The 22,385-nt window shown below is 44.0% G+C and overlaps 2 protein-coding genes across 4 annotated transcripts in view; both read right to left on the bottom strand.

The window, feature by feature from the left end:
• BTN1A1 (butyrophilin subfamily 1 member A1) overlaps nucleotides 1–21,661 on the bottom strand; it is a 26,944-nt gene extending 5,283 nt beyond the window's left edge. The window contains exons 1-5 of the mRNA XM_017519990.2: nucleotides 20,130–21,661; nucleotides 16,695–16,739; nucleotides 4,867–5,001; nucleotides 4,296–4,643; nucleotides 317–598 (exon numbers count right to left, since the gene is read on the bottom strand). Coding sequence (XP_017375479.1) covers nucleotides 317–598; nucleotides 4,296–4,643; nucleotides 4,867–4,945 — 709 coding nt within the window. The 5' untranslated portion in view covers nucleotides 4,946–5,001; nucleotides 16,695–16,739; nucleotides 20,130–21,661. The remainder of the gene's footprint in view (nucleotides 1–316; nucleotides 599–4,295; nucleotides 4,644–4,866; nucleotides 5,002–16,694; nucleotides 16,740–20,129) is intronic.
• Nucleotides 19,238–22,385, bottom strand: part of LOC108297250 (butyrophilin subfamily 2 member A2) — an 89,460-nt gene continuing 86,312 nt past the window's right edge. For 2 of the 3 annotated variants that reach the window (XM_037735367.1, XM_037735368.1), the window contains one exon: nucleotides 21,310–21,825. In XM_037735367.1, the coding sequence (XP_037591295.1) occupies nucleotides 21,692–21,825 (134 nt within the window). In that variant the 3' untranslated portion in view covers nucleotides 21,310–21,691. Of the gene's footprint in view, nucleotides 20,194–21,309; nucleotides 21,826–22,385 lie in introns of those variants that run through there. The other variant, XM_037735371.1, reaches the window with a different exon arrangement.

Here is a 22,385-nt window from a genome sequence, read left to right as displayed (position 1 = left end):
CCCACTACCATGCCTGGCTAATTTTTGTATTTTCAGTAGAGATGGGATTTCATCACGTTGGTCAGGCTGGTCTCAAACTCCTGACCTCGTGATCTGCCTACCTTGGCCTCCCAAAGTGCTGGGATTACAGGCATGAGCTGCCATGCCCGGCCTAAGAATTTCTAATCAAGTTGGTGGGGCTCCCTCAAGTCAGTGGACAAGATCTTAGGTGAGGAAAGTAGACAACTCTGCCATGGGGTCACATCTGGGCAGGTGTTCTAGGTGGTGTGGCTCTGAAGCTGTATCAACATAGGAGTTCAGCATTGGTTCCACTAACCTGGTATGGATATCTCTACTTCCTTCTCCTGGCCGAGAAGGAGATTCTGGATGTAGCAGGACACATTATTCACGGAAGTGTCTCTGATGATCACTGAAGCAGCCACAGTGAACAAACCTTCTTCATCAGGATTCCTGGACTCTGATGTAGATGGAAACTTCTCTCCCTTGGAAGTTCTCCACTGCACCTGGGGCTCTGGGTACCATCCCACCGAGGTGCACTCCAGCTGAATTTCTCCATTCTCTTGAACTTGCATAGTGATGTGAGGGTCAGAGCCCAGAGCTATGGAGAAAGAATCTGAACTTAATGTTTCAGTGGACCCCTTTTGGGAGCCTTATAACTGTAGAGACACACAGTTTAAGAAAGAGAGAGAGAGAGGCACAAGTGGACTGGTAGTGGGAGGAACTCATCTCCATATTTCAATACACAAGGAAACTGAGGACCAGGCACAGTGGTTTATGCCTGCAATATCAGCACTTTGGGAGGCCAAGGCAGGATTGCTTGAGTCCAGGAAGATCCAGACCAGCCTGGGCAACATAACGAGACCCCAACTCTTTGGGCATAGTGGTTCATGCCTGTATTCCTAGCTATCTGGAAGGCTGAGGCAGGAGGACTGCTTGAGTTCAGCAGTTCAATGGTGCAATGACCTGTGATGGCAACACTGTACTCCAGCCTGGGTGACAGAGTGAGATGCTGTTTCTAAAAAAAATTTTTTTAAAGGAAACTGAAGTACCAATAAAAGGAATTTCATATACCTTATCAGAAAGGGATGCCTTTTTGGGATCAAGTCTTTGAAATGTTTGAAACAGCTTGGTGGGCAGACATGGGGGTGCTTGTCCAGCCAGCAAGAACACTAAGACCAGTAACTCAGAGGCTGGTTAGTGATCTAGGCTGAGAGTCCCAGAGCTGGCCGATAGCTCTGTGGTTGACGGCATTATGAGAAAGCGTTGGTGGGGAGGAGGAGAGCTAGGACTGGGTATTTAAGGACGAACAGAGGACTATCCTTGAGGATTGGAAGTTCTTTGCCCTGAGATTATAGTTGACAATTTAAGCTTCCTTTTTTTTTTTTTTTTTTTTTTTTTCCCGAGACAGGGTTTCACCATGTTGGCCAGACTGGTCTCGAACTTCTGACCTCAGGTGATTCGCCCGCCTCGGCCTCCCAAAGTGCTGGGGTTACAGGCGTGAGCCACTGCACCCAGACAATTTGAGCTTCCTTAAGCTTAAATTGGTGAATCAGAAATTCTCTTAAGTGGTCTCAACTTCATCTTTTTTCACAAAACGGTGGTCTAATGTAAGTAAACATACCGTTTTTCCTGTGTGTTCAGCCTACTTTTTTCTCTAATTCCACATGGTACAGAAAAACACTGAGCTGACTAGAAGAGTTCTTAAGGACATTTCCACAACCACGGGTTGAAATTCATATTCCAAGAATGTGTGTATATATAAGAATGTATATTCTTTTCATGGAAGGAGTTGCCACTTTCAGCAGATTCTCAGTGGTGTCTATCACTCATAAAAGGTGACAAATTTTATGCCATCAAATCTCTAGGTTTTTACCTTTAAGATACTTCTCCCCTAAAGAGAAAATGTCGAAATTTGAATTATACATGATGCTGTAACAGCGGGGACCCTATTGTGAAGCAGGGACCCACATTTCATCCAAGTATCTTTCAAATTTTATGTTTACCTGAATATATACCTATGTATATAGATATTACATAAAATATGTATATATGATATATATATATGAGAAAGGCAATTTGTTTGTATATGTTTTAGATCTGTTTAAGGCACAGTATAGTATCTAATAAGTCTATAATGTGTTTTTATTTTGAGACTGAGTCTTACTCTATTGCCAGGCTATAGTGCAGTAGTAGTGTGATCTCAGCTCACTGCAACCTCTGCCTCCAGGATTCAAGTGATGAACCTGCCTCAGTCTCCTGAGTAGCTGGGATTACAGGCATGTGCCTCCACACCCAGCTAATTTTTGTATTTTTACTGGAGACGGGGTTTCACTATGTTGGCCAAGATGGTCTTTATCTGCCGACCTTGTGATCCACCCACTTTGGCCTCCCAAAGTGTTGGGATTACAGGTTTGAGCCACTGCACTCAGCCTCTATAATGTTTTTAAATTGGCAAGGTCATTTCTTATGTGTTGTCTAATTTTATTTTATTCTTTTTTTTTTTTTTTTTTAAGACAAGTCTCACTCTGTTGGAGTGCAGTGGCACAATCTCAGCTCACTGAAACCTCCGCCTCCCAGGTTCAAGTCATTTTCTCTGAGTAGTTGGGATTACAGGCGTGACCCAGCTAATTTTTTAATAGAGATGGGGTTTTGCCATGTTGGCCAGTCTTGAATATCCTGATCTCAAGTGATCCACCCCAAAATGCTAGGATTACACGCGTGAGCCACCACACCCCACCTTTATTTTTTGTTGTGAAGACAGAGTTTCGCTCTATTGTCCTGGCTGGAGTGCAGTGGCAGCCATCAGCTCACTGTAACCTTGAACTTCTTGGCTCAAGAGATCCTCCTACCTCAGCTTCCCAAAGCGCTGGGACTATAGGAGCAAGCCACTGCTCCCAGCCTGTTTTATTCTTGAAAAATCATCTTAGATAAAAACTTCCTCAGTTTTACAGTAAAACTCAGAACTCATTTGCTTGATGTCATTCACTAGGAATTGAGAAAGTCAGACCTAAATGCATATTTTCCTCCTGAAAGCGTATTATTTTCAATCTCTTTCAATTCTGGCTTAAAACAAAAAAGCAAACAAGAGCCCCATCTTTTCTGTATGAATCAGGAATGTGACAAAGGACCATGCTCGCTAACCTTAGGATGTCAGTCCTTAGAAACTAATCCATGAAGCAGCCTTAAAGCGTGTGGTATGCCCACTGGAGCCACAAAGTGTGTAGTGGTGAAAAATACGATTTGGCCAGGCATGGTGGCTCATGCCTGTAATCCCAGCACTTCGGGAGGCCAAGGCAGGCAGATGACCTGAGGTCTGGAGTTCGAGACCAGCCTGACCAACATGGAGAAAATCCGTCTCTATTAAAAATACAAAATTAGTCGGGCGTGGTGGTGCATTCCTGTAACCGCAGCTACTTGGGAGGCTGAGACAGGAGAAACGCTTGAACCTGGAAGGCAGACATTGCGGTGAGCTGAGGTTGTCCCATTGCACTCCAGCCTGGGCAACAAGAACGAAACTTCATCTCAAAAAAAAGAAAAAAGAAAAGAACTTACAATTTAAATGTACAATTCTGGGACTCGATGAAGTAAATTATGGCGTACTTGTATAAAAGCACGTTATATAGCTTTTCCATGTATTAAGTTATTTCATGGGGAAATGCTTACTCTATTATAGAAAAAGGGCTGGAGGTAATTGAAATAAAGTTCTGCAATAAAGACGTTGCATTGCTCTCTCCATGTTCCACTCAAAACCCTTTCCCACTGATCTCCTATGGTAGGTAGTACCTTCTAGCTGTGGAGTCCTAATCAGGAGAAAGCAAAGAGGTGAGGCAGATAAGCTACAAGTCGTCCTTTTTCTTCATGGTCCAGGACACAGTCCTTCTGTGCAAATAACTCACAGTCTTCCTTCCTGTGTCCTATCACCAAACACCTGCAAGTTAGCTCACGGCAACCTTTGCCTTACAGGCACTGCACAAAGCGCTCTTCAAGGGACAGCATAAAAACCATTCTATACATTCTCCAGCCAGCCTTTGTTTTCTGGCAGTCAACTTCTCTTTTGCTGATCCTGTCCTTTGCCTCTTCGCGAAGTATTTTCATACTTTTCAAAGGAAATCTGCCTTTCTTTATCTATCTTGGTAAATTCTTTCTCCCACCGCGCCTCTGGCCCAGACAGTTGTCCCTCCCCAGCGACACCAACGTAAAAGAGAATGAATCTGATGGTTTCCAAAGTAACTGATATACACGAAAGTATACACAGCAGGGGAGTCGCGCGGGGAAGTCGCAACCCGTCTACTCACCAGCCACCTGCAGACGCACCAGGGCTTCTTGGTAGCTTCCATCCTCCCTGAAAAAGCACGTGTACTCCCCGTCGTCGGAGGCCCGGACGCTGCGGATCCGCAAGGCCACGCGCCCCTCGGCGAGGCCGTCCTGGACCAGCGCGGCGCGCCTGCGGTACTCGGGCATCTGCTCGGCCTCCTGCTCGCGCCCGTCCCTGTGCACCAGCACGGCCGGCGACACCGTCCTCCGGAACCAGCGCACCTCCAGGGACTCGGCGCTCGCGTTCGGGGACAGGCGGCAGGGCAGCTCGGCGTCCTCACCCACCACAGCAAGGACGGGCTCCGGGGGTCCAGTCACATTAACTGGAACTGCCGAAAAACGAGCGGGGTCAGACTGGACGGCAGGTGGGAGCTGCGGACAAACACGAACCAGGTTCCCGCCAAAGCGCAGTGCCCCGCGCTCTCTCAGTCCTTTGACAGCTGAGTTTGTCTGGATCCAGTGGAGGCCTCCAGGGAGAGCCAAGAGAGATTGTTTATTTTACATTTATAGAGATGTTTCCATTATGCAGGCCAGAGAGAGAGAGAGACCTACCTGAATCCAGCTGGGTCAGCTGGAGGAGAATGAGGGTGAGCAGACATCTGGGGAAGCCGCAGTTTGGGAAAACTGCCATCTCCGATCTTTCTGGGGCAGCAAGATAACTGGTGTGAGCCCTTCAGGAGCTTCAGCCTAGGAGACGAATGCACAGGAGACAACTACTGGCCCTGGCAATCTCCTGCTTTCCAAAGTCCTCTTGCAGTGCTTTCCAGCAGGGAGCATTCTGGTCATCTGCACCTGAAACCTCCTCTCAGCCTCCATCCCTAGTGTGGATTTTCAGTCTACACTGTGGTCATCACCTTTCCACCCACTACCCTAACTCCAACACCTTAGGAGAAGGTTGCTGTGAAGCGTCACACTCATTAGCTGGCTGCATATAAGATGAACAAATCTTGAAATCACTGCGCTAAAAAAAAAGTCTTCTTTCAAATACAATAATCTGGTATTTGCTTTTGGCAATGATAATAAAGATAAGGGGACAGAGGAGAAACGGAGTCCAAGGAAATGAACTGGAGAAGGAGAAAAGATGGGAAGAGGTGGAGCAAGAAGAAGGAGCTGAATCAAGCAAAAGGGCTTGAAGAGTAGAGGGCCTAGGACAAGGGAAAGGAGCTAGAGGGAGAGAACTATGCTCTGCCCTCCTGGCTGCTCGCTCGCTCAGGGAGCTGAGAGTAACCACACATACTGACCTGGGTGATCTCGGAGAAAAAGGCACAAGAGGCCACTGCTACCAAGTGAGAAAGCTGGCTGTGGCCCCAGGGGCAAAAGTTAAAAGCCAGCAGGAAAAGGAAGGGGGAAGTGATCTCAGGAAAGCCTTCCTCTAGGTGGCCTGGTATATTCACTGTGAGAAAGAAAAGAGAGAAAGAAAAGTTTTTCAGAGAGATGCAAACCTGGATTTGTCAGCTCAGAAATCAATGAGCTGGACTAAATGAAAGGGGAAGAGGAGAAAGGAAGAAGAGAGGCAAGGAAACACACAAATGAGATGTGAGAGCTTCAGCCAGTTATTTTCTCTCCCCAAGCCTCAGTTCTTTGATCTCTAAAATGGTAATATATATTGATCACACCTTCCTTGAAGAGGTGTTGGGTGGCTTAAACGAGACTAAGCAGGTAAAGTGCTTAGCACATAGTAGGAACTCAGCAGACGATAAACTGTTATTCTATTATTGTTTCTGTGGGTTGAAAAATGAAAGCCCAGGGGCCAAGGTAGCAGTAGCCTCTGGCTATAGCTCTTTTCGTTATTGGGGCGTCCACTGAAGGTGCTGTGTCTGTTGGCACAATTCCATCAAATGCCAGTCTTAAGGGTAGGCTGTGAATGGGCTAGCTCATGAAGTGTAATTCTGTTTACAGGGCCCCAAAGTTGCCTCCCTGACAGTTATTTCTCTTGAGGCAACTCATCATGAGGCCTACAATTCCTTATTTTATACTAAACCTACCTCTTATTGTTAAGAAAACATTAAAAAATATAGAAAAATATTTTTATTAAATGGAAGACACACTAATCTACCAACTAATGATAGCCTCAATCCACATTTTGCCGTATCTCCTTCCAAGATTTATTTTATGCCTATGTATGTCATAAAAATAATTAATTAGACTTTTTGTGTAGCACAAAACATTGCTAATAGTTATATAATTGCCATGGTTGTGGGACATTTGAATTTTATTTTTAAAATTTTTATTTATTTAGAGATGAAGTCTTGCTCTGTTACCAGGCTGGAGTGCTGTGGTGTGATCTCGGTTCACTGCAACCTCTGCCTCCCAGGTTCAAGTGATTCTCCTGCCTCAGCCTCCCGAGTAGCTGGGACTACAGGCATGCACCACCACACCCAACTAATTTTTGTATTTTTTGTAGAGATGGGGGTTTCACCATGTTGGCCAGGATGGTCTTGATCTTGTGACCCCATGATCTGCCAGCCTCGGCTTCCCAAAGTGCTGGGATTACAAGTATAAGCCACTGCACCCCACTTTTTTCCTATTATAAATAATACACTTTATATATGTCTTTATTTACAAGGTGGATAAGCTGTTTGATAATTTTTCAGAAATAGAGTCATCAGATCAAATGATGAGCATATTCCTTTTTTTTTTTTTGAGAAAGAGTCTCACTCTGTTGCCCAGGCTGGAGTGCAGTGGCGAGATCTTGGCTCACTGCAACCTCTGCCTCCTGGTTTCAAGGGATTCTCCTCCTGACTAAGCCTCCTTAGTAGCTGGGACTACAAGCAAGTGCCACCACGCCCAGCTAATTTTTGTATTTTAGTGGAGATGGGGTTTCATCACGTTGGCCAGGCTAGTCTCAAACCTCTGATCTCAAGTGATCTGCCTGCCTTTGCCTCCCAAAGTGCTGAGATTACAGGCATGAGCCACTGTGTCTGAACTTGTATGAGCATATTTCTAAAGTCCCTTCCTGAAATGTTGAACCCATCACACCCTCAATGGCTCACACCTGTAATCCCAGCACTTTGGGAGGCCAAGGCGGACAGATTACAAGGTCAAGAGTTCAAGACTATCTTGGCCAGCATGGTGAAACCCCGTCTCTACTAAAAATAAAAAATGAGCTAAGCATGGTGGCACTCACCTGTAGTCCCAGCTACTCAGAAGGCTGAGGCAGGAGAATCGTTTGAACCTGGGAGAGGGAGGTTGCAGTGAGCTGAGATTGCGCCACTGCACTCCAGCCTGACAACAGATCGAGACAAAAAAGAAAAAAAAAGAAACAAAGTGCCCTCACCTAATCCCTGTTAGCAATAAGAGTTGTCATTTCACATCTTTACAATTGGGATGGGTCAAGTTAGTCAAATTATTTTTTTATGCCTTTATGTGATAGCGAGCCTGGATATTTTTTATGTGTTAATTTGACATTTAATATTTAATACATTCTAGATATCAGCTTTTCAGGCCAGTTGCCCATTGTTTTCAAGACTGGTACTGGTGCTAGTTCTTAGCAATCTGTATAAACGTTTAACAACTGAAAAATATTAATCCTGGGCCAGGCATGATGGCTCACCCCTGTAATCCCAGCACTTTGGGAGGCCAAAGAGAGTGGATCACGAGGTCAGGAGATGGAGACCATCCTGGCTAACACAGTGAAACCCCATCTTTACTAAAAATAAAAAAATTAGCTGGGCTTGGTGGCGCGTGCCTGTTGTCCCAGCTACTTGGGAGGCTGAGGCAGGAGAGTCTCTTCAACCCGGGAAGGGGAGGTTACAGTGAACCGAGATTGCTCCACTGCGCTGCAGCCAGGGTGACAGAGCAAGACCAAGACTCCATCACACACACAGACACACACACACACACACACCCCTGTATTACATTTGTAACAAACATTCTTCCCAGTTTTGTTATTTATCTTTGAGTTGGAATTATGATTAAGACAAAACACAATTGTTCCAGTTTACCCACCAGACAGCCAGGAGAATGATCTTTCCCAAATGCAAATCTGATCATACCGCTTTTTGCTTAAAAATTCTTCAAGGTCTCCCTAGCGACCTCAGCATCCAGTTTAGGCACCTTAATCTGGTTACAAAAATGCTATAGGTATAGCTTGATCTGGTCAAGAAAATATTCTGGCAGTCTCCCTACCTCCTTCCGTGGGCCTTTTCTCCCTTCCCCTTCTCCTTCCCTCCCTGCCCACCCACAGGCTGAATCTGGAATGGGTGTGGTTACCTCCACCCACAATGCCTCTCAGGCCTCCAGATAGCAGAGCTTGTCTTCCCTCTTCCAGAATATTCTGTAACCTCTTTTTTTTTTTTTTTTTTTTTTTTTTTTTTTTTTTTTTTTTTTTTCTTTCACAAAATTTTTTTTCCTTTTTTTTTTTTTTTTTTTTTTTTTTGAGATGGAGTCTTACTCAGTTGCCCAGGCATGATCTTGGCTCACTGCACTGCAACCTCTGACTCCCAGGTTCAAGTGTTTCTTCTGCCTCAGCCTCCCGAGTAGCTGCGACTACAGGCATGCCCCACCATACCTGGCTAATTTTTGTATTTCTGATAGAGGCGGGGTTTCTCCATGTTGGCCAGGCTGGTCTTGAACTCCTGACCTTAAGTGATCCACTGGCCTTGGTCTCCCAAATTGCTGGGATTACAGGCGTGTGCTACTGCACCTGGCCTGTTCCCTCTTACCTTTATGATGAACTCCTATTCTTCCCTCAAAGGCTCGTGTAAGGGCTGCACCTTCTGCAATGTCTTCCAGATGCTGCATCAAGCAGATACAACCTCACTTCTAGGGCTTCTTCTGAATAGCCTTTGTCCCCAACGAGGGATGTAGACTTTCCTGGAAGATGGGCCAGGTGTATCCTGTGACACTTGGTCCCTTTCTCATGGCACACACCTGATCTGAACCCTAGTTTCAGAAGCAGATGTGTTTATTGTCATCTTTTGTTTCTAAGTTTATCTTCCTCTCTTAAACTTTCCCAATTCTTACTCCCTGCCTTCTCATCAGCATATAGACTGAAACAGAACTCGTGGCTTCATTCAGACCCACCATTTTTTAGCCTTCCTAGTTTGAAAGGCTCCTGTCCCATTTTCCCCTTCATGCTTAACTTTCTGATCATATCATCTATAATCTATTTCCCCTTCCTCATCTCACTTCTTTTATCAGCCCATTTGAATGAGACTTTTGTCTCATGCTTTATATTTTCATGAGATTGTTTTTGAGGGGTGGGGAGAAGAGCTGTTACTTGCAACTAAGGGAGCCAGACTGAAAAGAAAGGGGCTGGGGGAAAGAAGAAAGTACTTAGAGCTCAGCTATTGCATAACAGACACTATTCTGACTGGATAACATCCGGGTCATTTTGACAGAAACCAAGTCATCAGGCTCAGACAATGATCTCTGAAAGGCAAAGAGAGGCTCTCTGAATTTTCCAAGGTTTAGAGAACAGAACTTCCAGGATGCCCCTAGAATGCTCCTACCTGGAGAGGCCTTGTGAGGTGGTGCTGCTCTTAGAACTTCCTGCTCTTCCCAGGCCCACTGAAACAAAAACGACTTCCTCTTAGACATGAAATCATTTGGGCCAAGGAATCTCATATGATTCATATGGAACCTAATAATAAAATGTCAGCATTTGTTTTCCCTCCCCGCTTTTCACTATAACCTGTTAAAATTTCTCAGTGTTAGCCTCTTGTCAAATCCAATGGTTACTCATTCTTATCTTACTTGATTTTCATCACTGAGACAACCATCTGTGTCTTTTCTCTTTATTTATTTTTTAAATTTATTAAATTTAAAAAATTTAATAAATTTATTAAATTTCTCAAATTTATTTAATTTTGAGACAGAGTCTTACTGTCCCCCAGGCTGGAGTGCAGTTGCGCAATCTTGGCTTACTGTAACCTCCTGGGTTCAAGCAATTCTCATGCCTCAGCCTCCCAAATAACTGGGATTACTGCCCCACCACGGCTGGCTAATTTTTGTACATTTAGTAAAGATGGGGTTTCACCATATTGGGCAGGCTGGTCTTGAACTCCTGACCTCAAGTGGTCTACCCGCCTCGGCCTCCGAAAGTGCTGGGATTAGACGGGTGTGCCACCAAGGTCAATGTGTTTTCTTTTTAAATTTGGTTTTCAAACAGTTTACTGTAGCTCAGTTGTTTTATCTGGTACTTATCTACATGTTTCTCAAGACAATACCATATTCTGTCAAAGTAATACACATAAAGAATTTTTTGTTTGTTTGTTTTTTAAATCATATAGGACAAAGACCTTTTAAGAATGTCAGTCCTGCCAGGCATGGTGGCTGATGCCTGTAATCCTAGCACTTTGGGAGGCCAAGACAGGTGGATCATGAGGTCAGGAGATCGAGACCATCCTGGCTAACACGATGAAACCCCATCTCTACTACAAATACGAAAAAAAAAAAAAACAAAAAAAACCCAAAATGTCAGTCCCACTTCTCACTTCCCACCTACTACTCTCGAATCCCCAGAAACAGCCTCTTTAAATGCTCAGTTGTTTTATCTGGCACTTATCTACATATTTATTGAGACAATAACATATTTATCCTGTGATTTCTCTATATAGCCATTTCTACACAGTACTTTTCTGTACCCTATTATGATCAGTTATGACTTAGCTCTCTTATATCATCAGTAGTAATATATCACAAATTTTGTTCCATGTTTCCAATACTGTCATTACGTAATTGTAATTCTATGGACCCAAGTTTCATATATGACTACATTTATTTTCATGTACAACCTCTTGTTTTTTTAGTAGGGAGGGGGTGAAATGATTCATTTTTGTTCCTTTGTTTAGTTTTCCTTATTCCCCTCACAGGTTTTTCCCAGTCCTCTAATTGCCTGTAAGCACAGTTTCCATAGTAAAACATATCAGGTAATTTATCAATCCCCTCTCCTCATTCTTCCCAGAGCAGCGCTTGGGTCTTACTTAAAAAGAGATTTTGATTTAGTAGGTCTGGAATAGGACCAGGATTCTCACTGCTAGTTGCTCTGGTCCACAGGTCCACAGGGCAAGATCTACAGTCTACAGATCTTTTTTCTTTTTCTTTCTTTCATGAGATGGGAGAGGTGGGCTGTGGGGGTGTGGGGTTGGGCTTGGGAGTCTTGCTATGTTGCCCAGGCTGGACTTGAACTCCTGGGCTGAAGGGACTTCCCACTTCAGCCTCTCCAGTAGCTGAGAATACAAGCACGTGCCACTGCACCCACCCAGGTATCGCTCTTTATCTTGCTCCTTACTCAGGAGCTTTCTGTGAAGAGGCAGCTTCCAGCTTTGCATGAATTATGGAGATGCCTCTGAGGGATGGTTCTGGCTCAGGGTCTTGGGCTTGTTTTGCATGTGGCCATACTGAACCAAGACAAAGGACTGGTGCGAATGGGCATCATGTACAATACTGTATTCTTCTGTGGCTTGCTAGTGAGCTTTGTGGTCAGCTGCTCTTTCTTGGGGGCTCACACTATTGATATGGTAGTAATAATCAGATATGACCCAGTGGCACTTCAACATTATTATAGTGACATAATTCCCTTATTTGCCAAGCCCTTGTTAAAATTATACATATGGAGTTTGTATAATTTTATAATTATAATGTGTATAATTTATGCACAACAGTTTCATATGTGAAGGTGGAGGGGAAGTGAAGTGGAGCTGGTGTGGAGATGAAGGTGGTGGACTTCTGTGTGGAAGGGGAGTTAGCAGGGGTTTGCCGTGGGAAAGAAAAGGCCAAGATCTGGTAGACTGTGGACATCCCTGAATTATATTCTTGGAAGTACTTTTGAAATGGAGAATTCCTAGAACAAGAGGGTAGACAGGGAACTCAAAGGAGTCAATAAATAAGGGTTGGCTTCAGCAAGAGAGAAAGAGTTCAGGGAAGGGATCAAGGCTGTGTGGACCAGTGGTTGAGCTTTGCCCAGAATTTATCCCCTTGCAGCCTCTGAGCTACCTTCCATATCTGTTAATCTTAGTTTTTCTTCCTGTTACCTGGTGGTGTAGATCTTTCCAAAGCAGGTGTACATTCTCCTTCAGGAGGATAGGCCATGATAAATATGAAAATGCAAGACATAGAAATCTTAGGAGCAGCCTATGGATTCATTATTGTTCTGACTTCACCCTACTTTCCTTTTTTTGGTAGAGACAGGGTCTCAAATATTTTTCACTTTCAAATCTCTTGAGCCCTTGAACCCTTGGGAGGAGGGAGCTCAGAACCCTGGAGAAGTAAAGAGCCTCTGACCTGCACATAACTGTGCTCTTTTCCATTTGGCAGTAACGAAGGGGTTTATAAAAGGTTTGTTGTTTGCTGAACAACAGGGGGAGAAAGCTCAGATTTTTTCAAGTCCTTTTATGAGTTTATTTAGAAAATGAAAAAAAATTATGATTTTAGTGAAAGACGTGGGAAGGAAGACAGAAGTGTGCATGAAACATACGATGAAACTACTGTCCCCTTCTGTGAATCCGACATTACTGAAACATTATCAGTAAATCATGAACATGCTTTTTGTTTCAGTTCTTGTTCTTAGAAATCAGTGGGAAGTTCCTTTTGGCTTTAGATGCAAGGAAATTTTGCTGTATCTGGGAACGAAAAGTCTTGGGGCCAAGTTTGGGGAGGGTGGAGTGGCACTGGGAGGATTATGGTGGGGTCTGACCTGCGGCCATGCTGAAGCTCACTGGCCAGAGCCACCTGGAGCCTAGCCAAGTGGGTTTAGTGATACTTATTACAGCAGTCTGGATTCCACACACTATGGGCGGATTCCACACACCATGGGGAACTGGAAGGTGCAGCACATCACTGATAAGAAAATATGGGAGGAATCTGTTGTAGGATTTAAGCCTGCGGTAGGTGATTTTGGAGATGTTCAAGAAAGCAATGGATTGCTCTGGATGAATGTCATGAAGCAAGAGACAATTTTGTGTGTGTGTTTTTGTTTTTGAGGCAGGGACTCACTTTGTCACCCAGGCTGGAGTACAGTGGCACCATCTTAGGTCACTGCAACCTCCGCCTCCCATGCTCAAGCTATCCTCCCTCCTCAACCTCCCTAGTAACTGGGATTACAGGTGTACACCATCAAACCCAGCTAATTTTTCAATTTTTGGTAGGGACAGGGTCTCACTATGCTGGTCTCGAACTCCTGGGCTCAAGCCATCCTCCTGCCTCTGCCTCCCAAAGAGCTGGGATTACATGAGTGATGCCCCGCCCTATTCCAATACTTTTGGCAGTGGGAGAACAGAGAGGGCTTAAGTTGTAATTGGTAAAGAAGCAGCAGTTACTCTGTTTAGCCAGGAGAGGGGGGTGTGTGATCATTTTGTGATTTGCAGGATGCTCTTGTTTTTGTGGTCTGGCATGATTATGACGTGGTCGTGTTTTTACCCCACTCAGTCACAGTGACAGAATAGCCTTGTTTGATATTTAGTGCTTTGTGAAGTGTCTTCTTTTCAGTAGGAAACACACAGCCTAGCTGGGAGTGCCTGGTCTGCTCTCAGCTGATGGCTGTCAGGCCTGCTTTTTTTCTTTCTCAATCACAGCCCTCATTCTCTTTCAGGTTTTTGTTTGTTTGTTTTTGAGATGCAGTCTCGCTCTGTCACCCAGGCTGGAGTGCAGTGGCTCAATTTCTGCTCACTGCAACCTCTGCTTCTGGGGCTCAAGTGTTTCTCCTGCCTCAGCCTCCCAAGTAGCTTGGGATTACAGGTGTGCACCACCACACATGGCTAATTTTTGTATTTTTAGTAGAGACAGGGTTTCACCAAGTTGACCAGGCTGGTCTCAAACTCCTGAACTCAGGTGATTCTCCTGCCTCTGCCTCCTAAAGTGCTGGGATTACAGGCATGAGCTACTGCTCTCAGCTGTATTTGGCTTTTGTAAGTTTTATTGTCCCTTTCAATTTTGAAAAACCTAGAATCATTTTCTAGATTCTAGGTTTATAGATTTAGATGGCTTTTGATTGGAAATCATCATAAGGGTATAAATCCAAGCACATGTCCAAGGTTTAAATCCCCACCAGGCTGGCACACTCCTGACAAATTGCCTGACGTGGTGAAATGGACCAGGAAGTAAATTCATCCTTTCTCTGTCTTCCCCCCATTTTATTTCCGAAAGAAAAAATATTGTCCTATTGGGAAGTCTGAGGCATGCTACAGCCACTGAGCAAAGAATCAATCTTAGAGTAAGGGAGCTAAAACCAAATACCTCGAAAAGTCAATGAGAAACTCTGAGGAAGTATTCTCCCCCTAATTACACAGCGGTATGGGGGTCGGAGACCACTCAGGGCCTTCTGTGCCTGTGCATCTGTGCTCCAATTCATCCTTCCCTCCTGCAGCAAAAAACAGTGGCTCCAAGTCCAACCCGGTCAGAAAGTTTTGACTCTTTCTGAAAGAGAGAAGGAGGGAGATAAGCACAAGGTATTATGAGAAACGGTTTACAAAATAAAGAAACAAAAAAATTGAACCATTGGAGTTGATGTTTAAATCCCTCCAAACTAATAAATACAATATGGAAAATGGGGAGAATCAGGAGTGAGAATAAGGGGAGGTGAGTAGGAAGGTCGGAAATGTGCCATAAAGTGGGAAGGGGTCTGGCCTTTGGCGATTCGTCTGTCTTCCCTTTCTCTGCTTTCTCAAGAGTCACATCAGGAATAAGTCAGCTTCCTTCAGGAGCCCCTCCTTGCTTTCTAGACAGGCACTATTGAGATGTTACTTTCCTTCATGTATTGGTTATTTATTTATTTATCGAGACAGGATCCTCCCAAAGAACTGGGATTACAGGTGTGAGCCACTGCGCCTGGCCACTTGAGGGACTTTTATTTGTAACAAGACAACCTTTACTCACCATACATTTCCTTCTCTCACCTTCCCATAATTTGTCTCCATCGTTTTGCAGAAACCCTGTCCCCTCCTTTCTGTAGCTCAGGATGCTGTATAAGCTTCAATCATCCGGTCCTTCTTTGAGTCTCATATTTTGAGATTTGAGGGACTCTTGTGCATACACATGTAATTAAAATGGTTTTTCTCCTGTTAATCTGTTTTAGATAGATTTAATTTGCAGCCCAGCCAAATAACCTTGAGGGGTAGAGAGAAGCAGATTTTCCCCTCCCTTACACAAGGAACCAACCACCAGGCAGGTCTAGTAATGACAATTCTCTGGGAATAGGGTTTTGAAGGAGCTCTAACCCTTTTCTAGTCCCCCCAGTGACTGTTAGGAGCTGTTTTTCACTGTGATCATGGGCTGCTTTCTAGTCTACTGTAGGGCTGTGGTGGAGTGATGGTGGTATAATAGAACATGTTAAAATGCCTATAAAACACTGTTCTTATTGAGTTCAGCCATTTTTCTTGAATAAAATTCACTCTGATTGCTGCAAGCCTTTGGTTAATTTACAGAGTTCTTACAACGTTGATTCTGGCAGTTTTTGTCAGTGTTTATTGCTTTCAGGGAGGAAGGGATTTTCAGAGGTCCTGACTCTATGATTCTCACTGATTTCCCTACGTGTGTGTGTGTGTGTGTGTGTGTGTGTGTGTATGTGTGTGCATGCACACAGTGTGTTTCATGTCTAAAAGTATAATTTGAAAATAACTAATGCTTTAAAACCTTAGCCTTTTCCTCCCAGGATAGATTTGGCTATCTTAGAGCAGCAATTCTCAGATGTTTTAGTCTCTTTACCTCCTTATACTCTTGAAAATAATTGAGAACCCAGAGAGTTTTTATTTATGTGGGTTATATCTATCAACATTTAGCATTTAAAAATTAAAACTGGGCTGGGTGTGGTGGTGCATGTCTGTAATTCCAGCACTTTGGGAGGCTGAGGTGATTGGATCGCTTGGGCTCAGGAGTTTGAGATGAGCCTGGGCAACATAGTGAGACCTTGTCTCTACAAAAGATACAAAAATTAGCTGGGTGTGGTAACGTGCACCTGTAACTGCAGCTACTTGAGAGGCTGAGGCAGGAGGATCACTTGAGCCTGGGAGGTGAAGGTGGCACTGAGCCGAGATGCAACCACTATACTCCAGACTGGGCGACCGAGTGAGTCTCAAATAAGTAAATAAATAAATAAAACTGATTTTTTTTCTTTTATTTTTGGAGACAGAGTATCAATCTGTTGCCCAGGCTGGAGTGTAGTGGCACAATCTCGGCTTACTGCAAACTCCACCTCCCGAATTCAAGTGATTCTCCTGCCTTAGCCTCCCAGTAGCTGGGCTTACAGGCACGCATCACCATGCCTGGCTAATTTTTGTATTTTTCACAGAGATGAGCTTTTACCACGTAGGCCAGGTCTCAGATTCCTGGGCTCAAGTGGTTCACCTGCCTCAGCCTTCCTAATTGCTGGGATTACAGGCATGAGCCACTGTCTCTGGCCCCTACAACACATTTTAAACACAATAATACACACTGTGACATACCTTCCAATAGGTGTCAGATGGATGATGTCATCATGTCTTTAACATCTGGAAAAGTCCAGTGCACACATGTGAGAGAATGTGAGTAAATGAGGCAAATAACTTTTTACAAAAGTAATTAATTAATTTTTTAAAACAGAGGTGTGGTCTCACTATGTTGCCCAGGCTGGTCTTGAATTCCAGGGCTCAAGTGATCATCCCACCTCATTTTTTTTTGAAACAGGGTTTCACTCTGTCACCCAGGCTTGAGTGCGGAGGTGTGATCACAGCTCACTGCATACTCAACTTCCGAGGCTCAGATGATCCTCCCACATGAGCCTCCTGAGTAGTTGAGACTACAGGCACTCACCACCATGCCCAGCTAATTTTATGTATTTTTTGTAGACATGCGGGTTTCACCAAATTGCCCAGGCTGGTCTCGAGCTTCTGGCTTCAAGTGATCTGCCCACCTCGGTCTCCCAAAGTGCTGGGATTACAAGCATGAGCCAGCACGCCTAGCCGCAAATAACATTTTAGTATTATTATGAAAATGGTCTTGGCCAGGTGCGGTGGCTCACGCCTGTAATCACAGCACTTTGGGAGGCCAAGGCAGGTAGATCACCTGAGGTCCGGAGTTTGAGACCAGCCTGACCAATATGAGATAGAGACAGCTGACTCTATCTCAAAAAAAAAAAGTCCCACAACCTTAGGGGTCAGACCACACTTTTAAGAATTGCTATCTTAGTGGTTCTAGAGAAACAGACTATAGGACATTTACTGGGGAGTCCCTCAGCATCAACACCTTGGAGATGTTAAGGAAGGAGGATAGACGGAAGGAAGATAGACAGAAGGAGAAGTTGAAATATAATGCAGTCTCACAATGAGCTCTGGAACTGGGGCGGCCCTTCAGAGTTGTGCAACTTGTGCAAGGGGTCCAGTCATTGGATGTGGTCCACTGCTGAGGTGCAATAACCTTGGCCTCTTGGAGCAACAGGGCTCTCTTTGGCCCTTTAACAATTGGCTGGTATGCAGTCAGCTGAGGGCCCTGGGCCACCAACACTGCAGCTGGTTGACTGTGTGTCTCAGTCCCTCATGGAATGATCAGGGCAGTGCACCACAGCATCCACGTCTGTGGGGAAATGAGGGTGGAGTTGCACAGTTTGCGTGGAGTGGGGAGGCAGAGAGAAGAAAAGGTTTTGGTGCTGGACATAGTATAAAACAAAGGGGGAAGGAATCTTTGTTTCTCAAGTACAGCTTGCAGTTCTATCTGAAGTTGGTCCCTGAGTTCACGTGCGAGAACTCCCATTATTTCTCCTCCTCTGCATAAGAATTCCTTGAACCAATGGGAACATTCTCATGGATTTCCTTAGAGAACTTTCTACTTTGGGCAGCTGGAGGAGAATGAGGGTGAGGAGACATCTGGGGAAGCCGGAGTGTGGGTCACAGAGATAGTGACAAAGGAAGTGAACTAGAGGAAGAAAGATCAAAAGATGGGAGGAGGTCAGAAGGTTACAGGCAAGGGCAAGTAGGCAGGGACCTATTGCACTGGTGCACTTGCTCTGTTATACCCGAGTGAGTACAGGAATGCGCCACACTCTGAGATTGCGTTTCGAGTCCTTTATTGCTGGCGACCGAGAGACGGCTAATGCCCAAAATTCTCTCAGCTCCGAAGAAAGAGTTAGGTAGTTTTTTATACCCTAGTTTTTATACCCTAGTTTGAAAAGGCAGGTGCGGGGGAAACCTAGCTGACACAATTTTTCACAGAAGCAGTGCAAGCAAGAAGTTAAAAGATAAACTAGTACATAAGAAGTAAACAGTACCAGGTGCAGGGGCTTAAGCTGTCACAAAAGACCTATACTTATAGACATGGGGCTTCTGGGTACTTAACATCATCTGCGTTCCCAGGGTCTGCTTGTACCGCTTGACTCGGTATCTTATCAGCAAATGCATTCCTGCATGTGCCTGGTGTCAACCTGCCCCAGCCGCACACTACAGTTACATACATACAGTTTGTCCGGCTTCTTCAATTAAGAATGAGTTGGTTAGGCCAACACAAGGTAACACAGCTCACCTGGGCAGGGTGTTGACAGGCTGTTGTGGGGATGTTGGGGGCATCTAGAAAATATGGAGTTGAAAAACTTACAATATACATTTGAATCTTTGAGGGGCATCTCTTTTTAGAAACTTTTGGAATACCAGGAAATATTTTAAGTCTTTTCCTCTTCTGGCTGGGGGGGAATGGCTTATGCCTATAATCACAGCACTTTGGGAGGCCAAGGTGGGTGGATCACTTGAGGTCAGGAGTTCAGGACCAGCCTGGCCAACACGATGAAACCCCAACTCTATTAAAAATACAAAAAATTAGCCAGGTGTGGTGGCAGATGCCTATAATCCCAGCTACTCTGGAGGCTGAGGCAAGAGAATTGCTTGAGCTGGGGAGGCGGACACTGCAGTGAGCTGAGATTGCACCACTGCAGTCCAGCCTGGACGACAGCGAGACTCTGTCTGAAAACAAACCAAACCAAAGAGTCTTTTGCTCCTTTCTGACCATAAGTAGTTCCTAAGAACAGGCAGTTGGAAGGTTTCTTCATTCAGGTTGTCCCTCTTCAGCCAAATCTGAGCCTCTTCAGGTCCTTACCCTTGGCATTCTACCTTCCCCTCTTCACCCCTTTCTCTGTGCCAGTTCCCCTCAGCTATTCAGCCCTTCTTCTTCCAGGCCCTGTAGCCCTGGCTCTAAGCAGTTTCCCCACTAAAATCACTAGTTCTCTGTTGTTAATAAAAACTTTAGACAAATTAAATTTAGCCGAGTTTAGTTTGAACAAAGAACAATTTGCAAACCATCAGAATGACGGGGCAGCCATCAGAGGTTCGGAAAGCTCGGTTCCACCAGGGAAGTGAGGTACAGAAACAGCTTAACTGGCTACAGCTGCGAGTTGGCCTGGTTTGAACTTCGTCTGATCAGCTGGCTGCCTGTGGGTTACTGAGGTTTGGCTACTGGGACTGGCTGAGACTCAGCTATTCATAACAAAAGTATACTCCAGTGCCTTAGGCTTTCCGGTAGTTTACATACTAAGTTAGGTTGCAGTTCATTATTTGAGGGCTCAGGTAAGGAACCATCCCTCAGGCTAAATGTAGGCATATCTCATACCAAATTTAGTTTAATTTAACACAGTCATTTCCACTTTAGTTGAGATTCTCTGATCCAGAACAAATGAAAAGAAAGCATATGCTGAACACTCACTCTGAGAAACAGAGAATCCTCTTTGTAGGAATTCGTTTTTTGATTGGCTCAGAGGTACCATTTCTCATCAGTTGCTGGGCAGAAACCACTGGAGAAGATTAGAATGAAAACTGAAACTACATTGAATTGCACACATTGACAAAAAATTTCAGCCCTACATCTCTAAGTGTTTGTAGCTCTCGGTGTTTACCTGTTTGAATCATTAATGTGTGTGTTACCTGTATAATCAGCGTTTCTTCACATTCAGCCATCTTTTATGTCATAACAGAAGTACCAGGAGAACTGAGTGGAAAAATAAAAAGATTTTAAGAACTGAAGAGAAGATAGGTATTAATTAAAATGAAACTGTGGCAGTTTGCAGACATGTAATTGTTACATATATGATATTATCATCTTTTATCACAGATCCAAACGAAAGTATGAACAGAATGAAAACTAGACCTATTACATCTATTTCAGTACCTCCAAAATTCAGGTCTCAGATCCATTACTGAATTGTAGAATTTTCTGGTATCTAGAGGTAGTGCCGTCAGTAACGTCTATTTTACATTTTTCACAGAATTATTTTGGGTTGGCTGAGCTTCTTTATTCACCTCTAGCTCCTTATTTGTGCCACACTGTATTTTCACGTGTTTTTGTTTCTCACTCTGACAATGAAACATGTTGTGAGATTAACCTTTGGATAGACTGTAGGGATGTCTTTGTAAGGGGTCCTTGCTACAAACCTTGGGACCTAGTGATAGCAGACAGGATGCAGTCAGATGCCTAGGTAGGCAGCGAGGGGTCCCCGATGAAACCCCACCTCCACACCAGGGGCAGTTTAAAGCCTGAAAGACAAGCTACAAGTTAAATCCTCAGTCTGGGTTGAGAACTTCTTGAGAACTTGTCTTCCTGTTTGGCACACTTTCCTCTGATTGGTCCCCATCCTTCAACTACTTTACATATACTCACCCTTTCCTAATTGGTTTACTACACTGTGTGGCCACCTTTGAATAGTGTCTTCATTTTAACCTTTTTTTGCATACCCACAAACCAATCAGTATGCACTTTCCACTCTGAGTCCATAAAAAAGGCCCAGACCCAGGCACACAGAGGGAACTTTCACTCCTTTGGAGAAGGGTGCCAGCATCGCCTCTCCGCAGAGAGCTGTTCAGAATTGATTATAATTAATAGGACAATTTAAATTGGATAATTTTAAAGCATCTATATCTATAAATGCAGTTTTTTGTTGGCAAAACTCCTAAAAGGAAAATTTATCACTACCATTACAGGAGGTTTCCCCATCCATATAAGGAAACTACACAAGTACCAGCGTGTTTTAATTAGCTAAACAAAACTAAGTTAGATGAACATTTAAAAATCTGCTAGCAGGCTATTCCTTAACAAACTGTCGAAATCCCTGTTGCTACATTGACTAAAAGGTCATGATTCATGGAACATCTAAGACTTGGTTCATAGAAACCTAATGAGATAGAGATGTTGGCGGTTTATAACCTGCTGACATAAATGTATGAGCAACCTTTTGTAATCTAACCTATTGACCTGCATGTTTTTTCTTTACCCCAACTCATTCCTTACATGTAGGCTCAGTCTTTCAGTTACTTGCTTTACTGGTTTAACAAAAGCCGGGAAAAACAACTTTGTAGTAATCAGAATGTTATCCAATTGTATATTGTTTACTTTATTGTAAATACTGGTGAACAGTGGCTAATAAATAGTTTTATATTCCTTTATGCAAAAAAAAAAAAATTCTTCTCACCCTTCAATGTCCAGTGTATCCTCATTCTTCTTGAGGGCGGTACAAGAGCTCAGGAACGGCCACTGAACGTGAGTACAAACTACAACCCAGGTGAGCTGGGACACGCCAGTGTAGCCAAGTAAGGCTTGGGTGGGGTGTTGCTGGCTGGAGGTGCCCTGATTGCAAAGTGATCAAGAAGAAAAATCCCACATCACTAGCACTTCCAACTTTATTTGGGTCACAAATAAAATATAAAGGCCTATCCTTTGTTTGTGTCATAAAACAGATCCTCAAAGTAATTAAAATTCCCAGGACTTAGCCAAAACCTTGGCTGATAGAAAGTGGTATTACAACAGTTTGAATTTAGGCTCCGTGGTAGATCTGGATGGCTGCTTGTGAAATATCCAGATCAGCTTTTCTCAGTAATAAAACCCTATTTTCTTTTTTTTCTTTTCTTTTTTTCTTTCTTCTTCCTAAGAAAACTCCATTTTCTTATCGCAAAGTGTCCATCTCATTTGTAGACGGGGGAAGCCAAGGGACTAAGTTTGAGCCAGTTGCTTGAGGGTGGAAGTTTTGTTGATCAGAGAGATTATTTAAGGGGAGGCTAAAACAGCTGGGAAACCCTTACACTCCCCCGACTTTCTCCTTCCTCTTATCTAGAATATGGACTTCAGAGCTGGAGGTGCAGCAGCCCTTTTGTTACCATGAGGCATCATTAAAGATGCAAGCCACATGC

This window comes from Cebus imitator, unplaced genomic scaffold (assembly GCF_001604975.1).
Source record: "Cebus imitator isolate Cc_AM_T3 unplaced genomic scaffold, Cebus_imitator-1.0 Scaffold786, whole genome shotgun sequence".
NCBI lineage: Eukaryota > Metazoa > Chordata > Mammalia > Primates > Cebidae > Cebus > Cebus imitator.
This window is presented reverse-complemented; position numbering and strand designations above follow the sequence as displayed.